This window comes from Trichechus manatus, unplaced genomic scaffold (assembly GCF_000243295.1).
Source record: "Trichechus manatus latirostris isolate Lorelei unplaced genomic scaffold, TriManLat1.0 scaffold00245, whole genome shotgun sequence".
Lineage (NCBI taxonomy): Eukaryota > Metazoa > Chordata > Mammalia > Sirenia > Trichechidae > Trichechus > Trichechus manatus.
In genome coordinates, this window is record NW_004444181.1 from 2198178 (window position 1) to 2214321 (window position 16144).

At 41.6% G+C, this 16144-nt stretch overlaps 1 protein-coding gene across 2 annotated transcripts in view; it reads right to left on the reverse strand.

The window, feature by feature from the left end:
- CHAF1B (chromatin assembly factor 1 subunit B) overlaps window positions 1–15892 on the reverse strand; it is a 28400-nt gene extending 12508 nt beyond the window's left edge. Inside the window, exons 1-10 of one of the 2 annotated variants that reach the window (XM_023724423.1) lie at window positions 15854–15892; window positions 15072–15262; window positions 14289–14421; window positions 11768–11885; window positions 11293–11396; window positions 7265–7361; window positions 6015–6099; window positions 5104–5197; window positions 1396–1465; window positions 1213–1304 (exon numbers count right to left, since the gene is read on the reverse strand). In XM_023724423.1, the coding sequence (XP_023580191.1) occupies window positions 1213–1304; window positions 1396–1465; window positions 5104–5197; window positions 6015–6099; window positions 7265–7361; window positions 11293–11396; window positions 11768–11885; window positions 14289–14421; window positions 15072–15197 (919 nt within the window). In that variant the 5' untranslated portion in view covers window positions 15198–15262; window positions 15854–15892. Of the gene's footprint in view, window positions 1–1212; window positions 1305–1395; window positions 1466–5103; window positions 5198–6014; window positions 6100–7264; window positions 7362–11292; window positions 11397–11767; window positions 11886–14288; window positions 14422–15071; window positions 15371–15853 lie in introns of those variants that run through there. The other variant, XM_023724424.1, reaches the window with a different exon arrangement.
- Between the last annotated feature and the right edge of the window lie 252 nt (window positions 15893–16144).

The window sequence follows — 16144 nt, forward strand, 5'->3', positions numbered from 1 at the left end:
AGGGGCAGCTTCTGTCCAGAGGTGAGATGGGAAGGCAGAGAGAGTTAGGAGCTGGTTGAATGGTCATGGGGAATCAGGGGCGGAAAGGAGGAGTGTGCTGTCGCAGAATGGGGTGAGCAATTAGGGTCTCATAACAATGTATGTATAAATTTTTGCATGGGAGACTAACTTGAAATGTAAACTTCATTTAATTACAACAACACAAAAATGAAAAAAAAAAAGATTTTTAAGAATAAAAATGTATCCAGCATCCAGTAAGATATACTTTACAATGTCTGGCACCCGATCAAAAATTACCAGGCATGCAAAGAAGCAAGAAAATATGAGCCATAATGGGGAGACATATCAATAAATCAAAACCAACCCAGAAATGACCTAAGTGATAGAATTAGAAGAAAAGACATTAAAAATAATTATTATTGTATTCCATATGTTCAAGAAGCAAGAGGAAAGATTATGTTAAGTAGAGACATGGAATAGATAAAACCTAAATCAAACTTCTATATGAAAACTACAATGCTGGAAATGAAAAATACACTTGATGGGACTAAGGGTAGATTATGTAAAAGAAAAGATTAGTGAACTCAAAGCATAGCTATAGAAAGTATCCAAAGTAAAACAATGGGAGAAAAGAAGACTTAAAAAGTACACAGAGGATCCGTGAGCTGTAGGATAATTCAACTGGCCTAATACATGTATAACTGGATTCCCTGAAGAGAAAGCAGAAATGACAAAGATAATATTTGAAAATTTCCAAATTTGATGAAAACTATAAACTCGTAGACCTAAGAAGCTCAACAAACTCCAAGCACATGAAACATGAAGAAAACTACACCAAGGCACATCATAATCAGATTGCTTAAAGTCACAGATAAAGAGAAAATCTTAAAAGCAGACAGTGGAAAAGCAAAGTTAAAAACAAAAACCCCACTCATACAATTTTATTGCACATAAAATCGATAATGAGTGACATTCAACCTGCTTTAGTAGAAAAACAAAACTAATACTTATATTCCTTTAAAGTTGCTTTAAGCAAGGGAAGTGTATTCTGGACAATGCAAAAAAAGCTGACACATATTTTGGTATCATCAGTCTTTGTTCTAGCTTTTGAGAGTGACTAAACTAAACCAACAGAATCCAAATCACCACCCCTCACTCTGGTAACCTGCCTCAGAGAGAAAATATTACATAACCACTGTGGTCTAATAGTACCTGTTTCCACTACCGGCCTCAATTCAAAGTAGACTGGACAGCAGCGAACAGCAAGCGTTGCTTTTCCAGGACATGGAAGATGAGCAATAGGCCTAAAAGAAAAAGCAAAATTTTACAAAAAGGCACTGTTACTCAGCAAAAGCAAAAACGGTAAACATCTCAAATATTTCCTCAGTTGCATACCTTTTAAGATTTTTCCTGGAGAAAACATAAGTTGTATTTGTTACATTTTCACCAGATTCCACGCATCCAGCTGGGGAAACAGAGAAAAGGGGCGAGAGAAAGAAACTCAATGTATTATTAACTGTTTAATTGACAAAAACTCAAGGGCATTCAATTTTGGTTTGTAAAATATTTTGCCCTAAAGATGTATTCTCTGGACAATGTTTTTGTGACTGAAGACAAATATAAATTCTCTGTCACTGTCTGGTCTCACCCTCTTACTCCAGTTCTACCTACCGGCCACCTCCATCTCAGGGTGCAACAGTCCTCACTCCCTGAAGTTACAGTTCCAGCCCTGAGCAGGAAGAACCTAAAGCAGGGAGCCCCCTTGATACAGAAGACCTTAGTCTTAGGATCCAGTCAATTCCTGCTGGTAAAGCCCTGTGCCCAGTACTCAACCCTTTGCCTAGCTCCAGCTACCCAGACTCCACCTGGGCCTCTGCTCGTGATCCCCTTGGTTTCCAAACTCAGTTGCCATCCAAAGCCTGAGACTCAGGACTTTTGCCATGTCTGATCGAGCCACGAGGCTGCCAGAAGACCCAGCCCTCTGCTGAAATCTCCAGCCCCTGCAGAACCTAACTTTGCTCCAGGAACAGCCCAGTTCTGAGAGGTCTTCCACATTCATACCAGGATGTACTTAAAACCAGGGCAGACCCTGTCTTGAGAATGACACTCAGAGACAGTTGCTCTTGGAAACATCTCCCTGTTTTATGTTATTATTTCTTCATACATATGCACACATACGTAATTCTACGTGTGACCATTTTACATATACTGGGAAGGGGAGTAGGGACAATATCAACATACTTTTCTTAACTTTTTAACCATTACTTTTCTGCATAGGTACCTTCTTCCCATCTCACCTCGTCCTTCCATCCTCAAGTAATCCATTTTAACAACCCATTATATGCCATTTCTGTATTTCCTCCATGCTCATATAATCGTTACAACTAGTTATAACTCAATCACATATATATATAAATACATATATATATGCACACATACACACACACACGTTGGGTTTTTTTTTAATTCAATTGCTTTTAAAAACGGGGTATTATTTACACTTTTTCTTATTTTGTTTTCCTCAGTCAAATACTCTTCAAAAGTCAACCTGAATAGCACTAACGCACTCTTTTTTAGTAATTGTGCAATATTCATTGCTATGAAAATACCCTAATTCATCTACTCATCTTCTTTTAATGAGTATCGCTTTGTTTCAGGTTGTTTTTGTTTTTTTACCACTAGGAACAATGCTTGCAACAAACATCTTTGAACATATCCTCTTATAAATTATGCTTTCATTTCTTAAGGAATTGAGCCTCAGACGTGGGACGGATAGATTGAAAGGTAGATGTATTTAACCGTTACCAGACTGTTTTCCAAAAGCCTATAACAGTTCACATTTCCACCAGTAAAGGTCATATTCTCATGCCCATCAGCAATAGGTGGGTTTTTTTCCAGTATGAAGAGGTATCTAGTTGTTATATCACTTTGTGACGATTAGTGAGTTTTAGAACCTATTCCTATGTGTGCTGAACATGTATATTTGCTCTTCTATGAATTGCATTCTTCTACTTGTTTTTTTTCCTTGGTTTTTCTTTCTTCCTTTCTGTTTTTTTTTTTTTTTTTTTTTTTTGTTCTTCTTGTCAATTTTGAACATCTCATTGTATATTATATATACTAGGTCTCTGTTTCCTGTACCACAAATATCATTTTCCAGTAACTGGGTTGGCTTACCATATCTTTTGCCATACAAACACTGTACTTTTAAATATAGTCAAATGGGTCTATCATTTCTTTAAGAGCCTCTGGGTCTCCAGTCTTAGTTAGGTCTTCCTCATTCCTACACTGACCTTCTAGATTTTCTTGCAAGACTTTTATATTTTTCTCTGTTATATAATTATCAAATCTACCCAGAATTTATTTTTATATATGATACGTTAGGGGTCCAATTTAATTTTCTTCCCCAGACTGCTGGCCACACCAGCACATTCGTTCAATAATCCTTTCTTCCTACTGATGTACCACTAGGTTATATATTAAACTCCCTTATATTCCAGGATCTATTTCTGGATTCTCTGTTCTGGTCCACTAATCTACTTGTTTGTTCTTATATCAATACCATACTGACTTGATAACAGTAGCACTAAAGCAAGTTCTAACATCTGGTGAGGCAAAGACCCTCTTAAGTATCATTCTTATTTTTCATACTTTCCTGGCTATTCTCAGCACTTATTCCTCTAAACAAAGCTGAGATTTCATCCAATTAAAACAACTCTAGGGGGAACCTAAGGAGAAATAAACTGTGATGTTAATTTTTAGAATACGATAAAGCTTTCCATTTGCTTAGAATTAGAACTTGATTTATAATTTTCAATAGGACTTTCTAGTATTCTTCATAAAGGCCCTGTACCATTCTTATTACATTTATTTCCACGTATTTTATGGGTTTTACACTATTGTGAATAGAGTATTTTCCTCTTTCCATTTCTAAGTACCTATTGCTAGTACAGAAAAAAGATAAAGATTTTTATATATTTCACAATATCCAACCACCTTACCACATTCTTTTTTTTTTTAATTCTGATATTATTTTTTAAATCTCTTGGGTTTTCTAGAAATGCAATCCTACCACAGTCAGAAAGTTTTAACTCTTTTCCAATCTTTATAATTTCATTCTCCTGCATTTCCTAAAACCCTAAAGATAATGCTATGTAATAACAGTGATAGCAGGCACTCTATCTGTGGCTTTAGAACTATGACCTCCATATACATGCCTAGCAAAAAAAGCACTCATCAAAAGATTTAAATAGTTAACTTTTAAAACGTTAAACTTGTCAGAAAGAATATGTCTATCACTCCAATCCAGCAGCTCCCAATCCTGAATGCACATTAGCATCACCTGAGAACCCAGGCTACACCCAGACCAACTAAATCACAATCCAAGGGTAGGACCCTGGTTATCAGTAGCTTCTGAAGCTCCCCCACTGTTTCCAATGTGCATAGGAGTTTGGGAACCACTGCTCTAGTCAGAACTCACTGAACTGAAATGAAGCATCACAAAACGGGAAGCTCTGACATGACCAGTGTTGCCATCATGCCCTCAAATCAAAAGCTTTGTTTCTACACAGAAACATGTACACAAATGTTTATCGCAGCATTACTCATAATAGCCAAAAGGTGGAAACAAAATCATCAATGGATGAATGGATAAATAAACTGTGGTATATACATACAATAGAATACTATTCAGTCATAAAAAGGAATGAAGTACTGATGCATGCTACAGCTTTGAGGAATCTTGAAAGCAACAGGCTAAGTGAAAGAAGCCAGACACAAAAGGATAAATATCGTACGGTTTCTTTTATATGATACATCCATAATAGACAAATTCATGGACAGCAGATGAGAGGTTACCAGGGGGTGGGAGGAGGAAGGAATGGGGAGTAATCACTTAATGGGTTGTTGTTGTTGTTACGAGTGGTTGTATGGGGAGTTTTTGTTGGGTGATGAAAAAGTTTTGAAACTAGATAGAGGCAATAGTTGCACAAATTGTGAATACACTAAATACGATTGAATTGTACACTTTAAAATGGTTGATTATACCTTATGTGAATCTCATTTCAATAGAGAAAAAGAAAAAAGAAAACTCTTTGTTAAGCATACCTGGTGTGAGGAGCAAAGATCCATCAGGAGTAAAACTAAGTCTACGAAAGAATGATTTCATGCTGTCATCATGAAACATCCGATAACTTCTTGCCTGTGGCATACAAAGTTTCAATATTATTCCAAATCTTTACATTCACAAGAAAGGCTTACCAATTCCTATAGTTTTTCTTTACGTATTGTCATTTATTATCTAGAAACTGAAAAATATTACAAATCAAATACTTATACAAAACTGCAAGAGTAATCATTCATGAAAACCAATCAACCACGTTGTTAAAGCTCTATACGTGTGTGTATTTATCTAGCTATGTGTGTTTGCGTGTTTCTACACACCTGCCTTCCTGTTACCTAATGTTGGGATCTTTCCAGAGCAGCAGTTCTCAAACCTCGCTATACCTTAGATTCATGTGAGGAGATCTAAAAAGATAATAATAATAACAACCCTACCTGCCTCAAGCCAAATGAAACAGATCCGTATTGTTTTAATGCTTCCACAGTGCAATCAAGGTTAAAACCACTACTCTATATCATTAGTTCAACTCAGCCTCCAGAATTCCCAATTTCCTATGGACCAGTCCTCCACACTAATTGAGCCTTCATCGTCTGAGATGAATTCTTATTGTAATTCATGTGGCCACGCTTGAGGCCAGTGATCTAATAGCAAGGATATGGGAGGAGCTTAGGACTTCCTAAGTCCCAACTAGCCCATTGCTGTCGAGTCGATTTCGACTCATAGCAACCCTACAGGACAAAGTAGAACTGCCCCACAGGTTTCCAAGGAGCAGCTGGTAGATTCCAACTGGTGACCTTTTGGTTAGGGCCACTAACCAAAAACCACTGCGCCATCAGGGCTCCAATTCAGTCCCAGTTAAAGTACTGCTGAAATGCAAAGCCAAAGTATTTTATACCTCTCCTTCAGCCCCTATTCCAGAGAGCATCTTTGAAACATTAAAGGCCACACGTTTCTTCTGTGTGCCGTACACCCGCAGCACCCTAAATAAAGAACAAAGTCTGATTTACCTCTTCTAGGAAATGAGTTATGTTTCAGAGAAACAATCTATTACCAAAACCGAAGGCCACTTAAACAATCTTCACCCTACAAAACCATTTACCAATGACTTCCACTCTTAACTAATTATGACCAAAGCAAATTTAACAACCTAAAGGAAATATGCCATAATTTTATTTTTTTATTGTATGTTTCAACTTCTCAATAACATGTTCTTTAGGCCTGGTCTTATTTTTCAGATCTTGGATATGTGGCCTAGTGGCAATCTGTATGACTATAAAAAAATTTATTTTGTGTTGAACCACAAAAAAAAAAAAAAAAAAAAAACAGGGATTTGCAAGAGTAAGGAAAACACCAGAAAGCAAATTTGTTTGTCGATAATTCATATTATTCCCACTAAGCAATCAGATTATTTCACTCCTGACTGCCTGAATAAACACATATATCAGAAAATAAATAGTATCTGGAATATAACAAGAGTTTCTATGAAAAATAAACATTAACTCTTCTATATTGCTTTTATTGCCACCTTAAGATCAATCTGTTATAATTAAAAGCAGTTTGATAAATATTCAAAAGGAGCATTTCAACTGTTAAGTGATATGCCTCCGACCCCTGATTTTTAACTCTGCTCCAAGAACACAAATAAATGTAATTATACCAGTAAACATGCAACAAGACCTCCTTTCAGAAATAACATACTTTTACTTTTTGAATTAATTTAAATGAAGTCATTAAAATTACTGGATCAGTAAACTGCAATCAAAAAATGAAATAAATAGTCCAATCCCACCACTAAGTACTTCTTTTTATCTGTCATATTTAGAAAGATATTTTTTTAAAAACTCTCCTGTGAATTTCAAATGTAATTTAAAGCCTATTTGATGTTAGAAAGCTCTTTCTGCATTCATTCACCCATTTGATAAAGACTTGGTAAGTACTGATATGCTGTAAGGCACTGTGCCCTAATTAGTCTCCAACTTCTTATTATGTTGTAAGACTAACAGTAAAACAAAATGCTTTATATCAAAACAAGAACAAAAGAATCACACCTAGACTATGATTTATACTGGTTTAGTCATGATAAAAATACCTCTGCAGAAAATTTCAAGCAAATACAGATGAAGACAACTTGCCAAACTAATGTACCTGTCACAGCTCAGGGTAGCAATATACTGGCCCAAAGGGTCCCAGGTTACTCCTTGTACGTAACTTTTATGTTCATTAAAAATGGAAATCTTCTGTCCTACAAAAAAAGCACACAACAGCATTGCCAAACCAACTCAAGCACAAATGGTATAAACTGTGACTTACATATTATTCTCCTTATACCATGCCATAAGGAGCCCTGGTGGCACAGTGGTTAAAGCACTCAGCTGCTAACCAGAAGGTCAGCGATTCAAACCCACCAGCCACTCTTTGGGAGGAAGATGTGGCAGTCTGCTTCTGTAAAGTTTACAGCCTTGGAAACCCTGTGGTGCAGTTATACTCTGTCCTATAGGGTCACTATGCATCAGAATCGACTCAGTGACAATGGGTTTTGTTTTTTATACCATGCCATCATTCAGAAGGCGGTAACTGAGAGAGATTCTGTACCAAAGCCTGTGTCAGGCTCCATGGACACAAAGATGACCTCACAAAAACCCTGCCCTCAAGGAGCTCCCAGCTTAATGAGAGAGAGACCCGGAAACAGGCAAGTATCGTACAACACAGGAAGTACTAGAAGATCAGAGAGGAGGAGGGGTGACCAACAAAGTAGCGGGTGGGGCTAAAGAGGAGATAAGATCTGAGTTCAGTTCAACAGGCTAGGCAGGATGGAGGGAGGTCAATGGAAGGGAGGAAGAAAGGTATTCTAAACAAATCCAGGGGTAAAAGACAACCTAGCAATTATGAAAAAATGAGGTACAATTGGGAACTGCTAACGAGTAAGGTGTAAGGCCAAGAATGACAAGATAAGGAAGAAAGGACATATGTGACACAGACCCTTGTGTCAAAAAAGAAAAAGGTTCTGGATAGTCAAGGAATGTTAAGTCATCTGCATTTTACAAGATGAAACTGAGGTTTAGAAAAGATCCAAAAAGGGTCACCCGGTAGGAGGTACAAACTCAGGCACTAACGTGGAGGTTGGAGATTTGAGTCTACCCAGAAGCACCTTAGAAGAAAGACCTGGCCATCTACTTCCGAAAAATCAGTGACTGAAAACTACGGGGCACAGTTCTACTCTAACACATGTGGGGTCACCACGAGTCAGAATCCAACTGACTCCACGGCAACTGGTTAGTTAGGAAGTGATGTAGTAGACCAGGTGAGAGATGAGAGCCTGAACCAGAGCAACGTTAATAGGGATGGAAAAGGGACTTCTGGGAAAATATTTAGAAGATAAAATGAGAGCACGCAGAAACCATCTGGCTAAAGAGACAGGGAGTTATCAAGCCTTAGCCTTTCCTTACAAACAAAAAACCACCTCTTCTCTAAAGAATGGTCTACGCTCCCTCACTTACTTTCCCCACTTTCTCACGTTCCATTCACTCAATGCTCTGCAATCTGGCTTCCATTCCCACTGCTCACTAAAACGGCTACCCTTGAACTTGTCAGTGACCTACTGATTTAAAGTCTAGGCTCCCTTCTATGCCCTCTCTGTCGCATTTTATGTCATTACTCTCTCCTTCTCAAAGCTCTTTTCAGGGAGTCAGCTGAGATTAAGCGGTTGAGGGTTGAGAAGAGGCCTCAGACCTGTGGTGGTTTGAAATAGCTACCAGGGAGAATGGGAGGGGGAGCTGACCCTCATGAGTAAAAGGGGTAAGGGGCCCTGAGACCCGCCCCGAGGCTGGTGAGGATGAATTTGTAGTGGCCCAATTAAAAGATGCATTGTAACACTGATCCACGGTTGGGGGTTTGTCTTGGTGGGTAAGATGGAAGGAAAGGGGCCCGAGGGATTGACTATGATGGTGTATGGTCAACCTTGGGGAGCATGCTGAATAGGGAAAATAACAGAGGCCAGAAGGGGCTGGCAGACGAGGAAACAGGGCTCAGAGCTCTGGAAGGAAGCAGAGCAGGGAGAGTGAGTACAGGTGCTGAGAGAACTGGAAGATGAGGTTTTGGGGAAAGAGCAGGATACCTGGTTCAAGATGACATTGCTACAGCAGTTAAAGTGACAGAGGTGGAGGATGCGGTCTGGATTTCTACACTCCCTGTCAAACTGCTCCTCTTCCTCATATCCCTAATCTCAGAAAATGGCACCAATATTCACCTGGTTGCTTACGTGAAAAAGCAACAAATCCTGTCAGCTCTTTCTTCAAATATATCCCAAACTTCCCCACCCTGTCTGTCCATCACTACCACCCTAGCCCACGCCATTATCAACTCTCTCCTGAATTACTTTAATTCCTCTAACAGGTTTTCTTGCTTTCTCTTATGTCCCCTCTAGTCTATTCTCCATGTAACAGCCAGAGAGATATTTTTAAAACATGTTACTCTCCTGCTCAAACCCCTTCTGTGGCATCCTGTGACACCAGGCACGAAATCTAAAAGCCTTTCCACGGTCTACACGGCCCTCAGTGCTCTGGCCGTCACTATCTCTCCAGCCTCAGTTCCTCCCATCCTTCCCTCCTTTACTCCAGCCTGTCCTGTTCCTAGGACATGGCAGGCCACTCCCACCACAGTGCCCACCTAGGTACTTGCTGCTCCCACAGGCCAGAAACTCGTCCCCTAAATCATTCACGTGGCTGGCTTCCCGACTTCATTCAGATCTCTGTCCAAATGCCACACGCTCAGAGCAGCTTTCTTTAATCACCCTGTCACCTTCTAACCCCTTCATAGCACCTTATCACTACCTGACATTATATCCATTTATATATCTGTCTGACACCACCACTGGAATGTAGCCATTTTGTTCATGGTTTGCTTCCAGCATCTGCAATAATGCCAAGCATGCTGGCAATGTTCAAGGTCATTACCACGGGCTTAAGGAGGGTACTGGATAGACTTCTACATGGACACTGAAATTATCCAAGACGATGGCCAGATTGAGGGTAAAGAAAAAAAGTGGCAACGGATCTCCACCCTGGCAGAACGCTGGGGACTAATTAGGAAAAGGATGACAGAGACGAAGCAGGACAGAGGACAGTTTGGCTGGATGGCACGGAACTAGAAAGAACAAAGATTTTTACAGAATGGATGAAAGATGGGCTGACACAGTGCTGAGGCGGAGGAGAATGCCAACTCTGCTTTGTGACTCCTTTCCAGGGCACTTGGGCTGTGGGAGAATTAGCATCCTGGAGGTTAGAGAACAGCAGAGGAAGAAGTTTGGGAGAAAAATCATGTTTAATAAAGATTTCAGGGGAAAAAGACATTAACCACATACTAGCTTTTGGACTTCACTGCTATTTCTTACACTATTATATCACTTCTCATATGTTCGTGTCTCCCCAGTGAGAGAATAATGTCGTTAGTACTGCCAAATTGGCCCCTCACTCAAGCGAACTCATGCACAATGGAACGAAACACTGCCCGGTCCTGTGCCAGCCGCATAACAGACAGCGAAACAGGCCATTGTGATCCATAGGGTTTTCACTGGCTGATTTTCAGAAGTAGATTGCCAGGTCTTTCTTCCTAGTCCATCTTAGTCTAGAAGCTCTGCTGAAACCTATTCAGCATCATAGCAACACACAAGTCTCCACTGACAGACGGGTGGTGGCTGCACATGAGGTGCACTGGCCAGAAAAAAAGAGAATAGGTTCTTTATAAACAGAAAAAAATGTCCTTTGCCCTGAGAGGCTTTCCTGCATCTCCTAAAATGGAAACTTGATCTGACCTACTCCACCAAGTATCACTCAATACCCATTAATCACAATGACTTGTTAATCTGCCTGAGTTCTAAGCTTCATGAAGGCAGGGACCAGGCCTGTCCTACTAATGTCTGCAGTTGGGTGTGCGACTGACCTTGCTTCAGCATCAGCAGCTCACAACACCACTGCTAAGCCTCAACCATTCTGATTTGGGCCCTGAAAGATGCGCTGCATCCATGGCAAATGGGACTAATTCCTTCCCCCTTGAGCCAACCACTTATTTTAGTTCACCAAAAAAAGTTTTTCTCTTTGCCTTCAAAGTTAAAGTAGGTTAAGATTTTTAGACACTTACACTATTCCTTCTCCCAGCAATAAAAAAAAAAAATGTACCTTTATTGACATCCCATATGATAGCTGTGTTATCCACAGAGGCAGAAGCCATTAAATTCCCATCAGTTGCCCAGCAAATATCATATACATCTTCCAAGTGACCCCTAGAATCCAAATTAAAGGAGGAAAAAAGCAATTATTGTCTCAAGGAGGGAAAAGCTATCAAAAATTTAAAGACAAACTCTAGAGCTATGCATTAGAATGGGATTTTAGAAATTTCCACTGGAACTAAATTAGCTACTTCAAGGATATTTGTATCTTTAAAACTGATTCCGTTTTACTAAGGAAAATTTTATATCAGAAATGAAGAAAATCAGTTTGAATCCTGTTTTTATCCTTTAAAACTCTTCTCTGGTGACAGTTTTGCTTAAGTAAAAGTTTTAAATTAGACATAAAGATCAAAATGCATATTCTGTTCAATGCATTTAGATCTTAGCAATAAATCAGTCAGTCCCATGGTCTCTCATCACATCACCTCAGGGTTTTTACAACAGTCCAATTCTCCTTATTCAGCTGAGCCTCATCCTCATCCTGAAAAGCAATCTGTTCAGGCTCCTTGTTATCATTCACCTTCCACAGCAGAATGACAGCATCTGGAGAATGATTCAAATAGAGATCAGCCAAGCTTTATTGAAAGCTTTCATTTCTGGACTTTTAGGCTACATTTATGTCGTTCAGTAGACGCTGTGGTCACCATGATTTACTTCTAAGACTCTGGGCACGAAAAATGGGTTTGCCTTCAGAACTGTTGTCTTTAGTTGCCATCAAGTCAATTCCAACTGATGGCAACCCCATGTGTGCAGAGCAGAACTGCTCCAGAAGGTTTTCAAGGCTGTGACCTTTCAGGAGCAGATCACCGGGCCTGACTTCTGAGGTGTCTCTAGGTGGGTTCAAAGTGCCAACCTTTCAGTTAGTAGTCAAGTGCTTAACCATTTGTGCCACCCAGGATCTCCACCCTTTGCAACTATAACTATAAAATCAAACTCATACCAAATCAGAGTTACACAACATCATCTTAAACAGAAAGGTCCCCTGGCCAGCAAAACATCACTGCAAGATGCCTGACTATATTAATGAATCTAAAGGTATAACATATAGATGGCTGAATGGGGGGTGGGGGGAGGGCACTGATGTAAGGGTTGGCAAATCATTCCTAGCTGTGTAACCTTAAGCAAGTCACTTAATGTCTTAATGCCTCAGTTTCCTCACCTGTAAAGCGGGGATAATAAGAGTACACCTGCCTGATAGGGCTGCTGTGAGGATTAAATGAATTAAGATACATAAAGCACTTAGAACATGATGCCCGGTACAAGGTAAGCTCCATGTAAGTGTTGTAAGTGTTACCTATTAATATCATTATGGATGCATAATAAACCTTAGCCTAAACCAAAACCTGTTGCCGTCGAGTCGATTCTGACTCATAGCGACCCTGTAGGACAGAGTAGAACTGCCCCATTGGATTTGCAAGGAGAGGCAAGTGGATTCGAACTGCTAACCTTCTGGTGAGCAGCCGAGCTCCTAACCACTGTGCCACCAGTGCCCATTGCCATCAATTGTCTGAATCCGCTAACTCCCCCTATTCTGACTCCATGTTCATCACACAACCTTCTGATTCTGATTTGGCTCCCATTTAGGAATGCCCACAGGAGGAGACTGAATGATTAAGTTACGTGGACATATGTCATCTCATTGTAAACTGTAATAGTGGTTGCATACCTCAGTCTGGTGAGCTTGGTTAAAATGAGATTGGCCCTCTTAGGTGGAAAAGTTCTCCATGTGCTTGCTGACTAAAAGCAGGTTTCTGAGCCCTCGAGGCCAAGGGACTCAGCAAAACGAGTGCTACCCCGTGCAACCTCACAGGAAACAGCCTGCTGGCTGGCCTTGCCCAGGGGATGCTCCCCATTCTCCACCTTCCCTTTTCACCAAGACTTCTAAGGAGTTAGTTGCAGTTTGAACCCCTGCTGAGAATTTGTATTTCTCACAAGTTCCCAGTGTAGCAGTGGTTCTCAAAATTTATAATACAGAAGAATCACCTGGGGATCTTGCTAAACTGGAGATTCTGAGTCAGTATATCTGGGGGTGGAAATGCAAATTCTCAGCAGAGGTTTGAACTGGAATGAACCAGTTCGAAGCCCTACATTTCACACATGCTCTGGACATCATGGCACTGAACTCAACCAGGTCTCTCTTCCTCCTGCTAACACAAACTGAGATTTCTGTTGTATTTTGTATGGGCTTCTAAACTGTTCTGGTGTTAAAGCATGGTATAGCCCAAAGACCAAACCCACTGCTGTCAAGTCAATTCCGACTCATAGCAACCCCACAGGGTTTCCAAGGCTGTAAAATCTCTACAGAAGCAGACTGCCGCATCTTCCTCCCATGGAGCTGCTGGTCATTTTGAACCGTTGACCTTTTGCTTCCTAAAGCATGGTATAAAGACTTACTTTTTTGGTATAGTTTTATCCCATTTAAGCACAAGCAGAAAATATGAACCAATCCACTACTACCAAACAAACACAAGTTACAGGGCCATTTAGAAGACAGTCCCTGAGCCAACTATTTAATAAACTAATAACACAAAGACACAGAGCAGACTCTGATCACTGCAGACACTAAACTAACAATCAAACAAGGCCAGACAGTTGCCTTGGGACTCTGACAGAACAGCAAACACCTTTCCTACCTGTCTCCAGCCCAGCCCAGTGGGAGCAAGCAGAAAAGGAGCCATTTCAAACAGGTCTTCTCAGCTTACGTTTGCTGTCCTCCACCCCTCACTCTGACATACTCCCCAGAACATTATTTTACTCAACTATCTGAGTCGGAATCAACTCGATGGCAACGGCTTTGGTTTAGTTTTTGGTATCTAAATGATAGATTAAAAGGGTCCAGTGGCCGCTAAAATAAAAATAAAAAGGCATATCCAGTTCAAATCTCACTATTGGACATGAAACATAGAGGAGTTTTTTTCTAGAGAATTTTTGAAGAACAATACTCACCATCTCCTCCTGATGCTAAAATCTCCCCAGATGGAGAAAAACGTACAACGTTGACAGCTTTGGTATGACGAGCAAGATTAGACAAAAATTCCACAATCGCTTTTCCATCTGGTCCTTTTTCAACTTTCCAGATCTATTCATACCAAAACATTCATTAGAAAAGAAACATATACTGAGCAGCTACTATACTGTGCATGCTAAAACAGCCTATTTTCACAAAGGAAAAGCTAGGTTTTTTTTTTTTTAATGTAAAATGAAGAAGCCTCTCCTATCTGAAAGATAAACCAATAGTCCCATTGCCTGCTGCCCTCCATCCTACCCTTTCTAACACAAATCATTCCCCAATAGGAACCGGGCTCAGGATTACAAAATAAGAGGCATCTCATTTTATCAATCTACCACCAGTTACCAGCTGCCACCTGGTCGACTCAGACTCATGGTGACCCCATGTGTGTCAGAGTAGAACTGTGCTCCATAGGGTTTTCAATAGCTGATTTTTTAGAAGTAGATGTCCAGGACTTTCTTCCAAGGCACGTCTGTGTGAACTCAAACCTTTCAGTTAACCATCTGCACCACCCAGGACTCGTACATCAATCCAACGAATTCTATTCAAAGAAAATGGCTCCTTTGCTGTTCTGGTTCACTCCAGGCTCTGAGAATTTATCATTCTGGACTAGATGATCACGTAGTTTGAGTTTGTCAAGATTAGTTTTAAATAAAAGAATGAAGAACCCTGCATCAAGGGGGGCCTCCCTGTGTTTTTCGATTTCTGCCCCCATTTACCCTGACAGTGGTGTCCACCCCTGCAGAGGCCAGTCTGTGGATCCGCCCAGCCATCCCATACTGGAAGTCCAGGCTATACACCGGCTCCTTGTTGTGCCACGCTATTTCACAAGTGATGACCTTCATCTTCCTGGGTCTCAAAAGGGCAAAAATTCTTCAGGTAGCGTTCTTTTTCCAAAGACAGGGTAAAGCTGGAAAATGTTGGCAATGAACTGAATAACCATATTGCAGCAGCAAACATTTATTGAGCACTTAGTATGAGCCAGGAACTGGGCTAATCATTTAAATGCATGTTATTTTGGAAAAGGATGTTAACGCTGGCATCTGATGGAACATTTACCAGGCTCCACATACAATGCTTCGCTGAGCCACGGCTACTAAAAGTTTATGATTCTCTTGCTACAGCCGGAAAAGCAAAATGAAACACCCAGACAGAGGCAACCCAGGGGCCCAGACCCGGCTGCGCGACCCACCCCGCTTTGTGGGAATGGGGGGCGCGCCCCGAGAGCCAGGGCCGGGGCCGCAAGGGGAGGGAGGCCAGGCTGCGAGGAGGGAGGGGACCCCTTCTTAGGGACGAGGTGCTCGGCCCGGGAGGCCGAGACCTGGCTTGGCGGGGAGGAAACCGCGCAGGGTCGAAACTGGGTGCCCGAAAGCTCGCCGCCCGGCTCCATGCCCGGCCCCCGCGGGCCGCCCGGCCCACAGCGAGCGCCTCTCGCCCTCCGCCCGGCCCACTCCCGCCGGGAGGTCCGCGGGGACATGGGGCCGGCGCCATATAACAGTACCTGCCGGAGCTCGGTCAGTCGGCCGCGCCGCCAACCCCTCCGCCGCGCGCCGCTTCCCGCGCGCCGCAGACCCCGCCCCCGGGCGGGGCTGCAGCTCGCTCCGCCCCCTCGCGGCAGTACGCGGGAAGGCCTCTCCCCGCCCAACCCCTCCGCGCCCAGTCAGGCCCCAACGCCTGCCCGGCCACGCCCTTCAGAGATTCGCCGCCAGGCCTACGCATGGATTCATTCATTCAATCACTTCTTCCCTTGCTGATTTGTTCTTCTAGCAAATATTTATTGAGCATGTGCTAT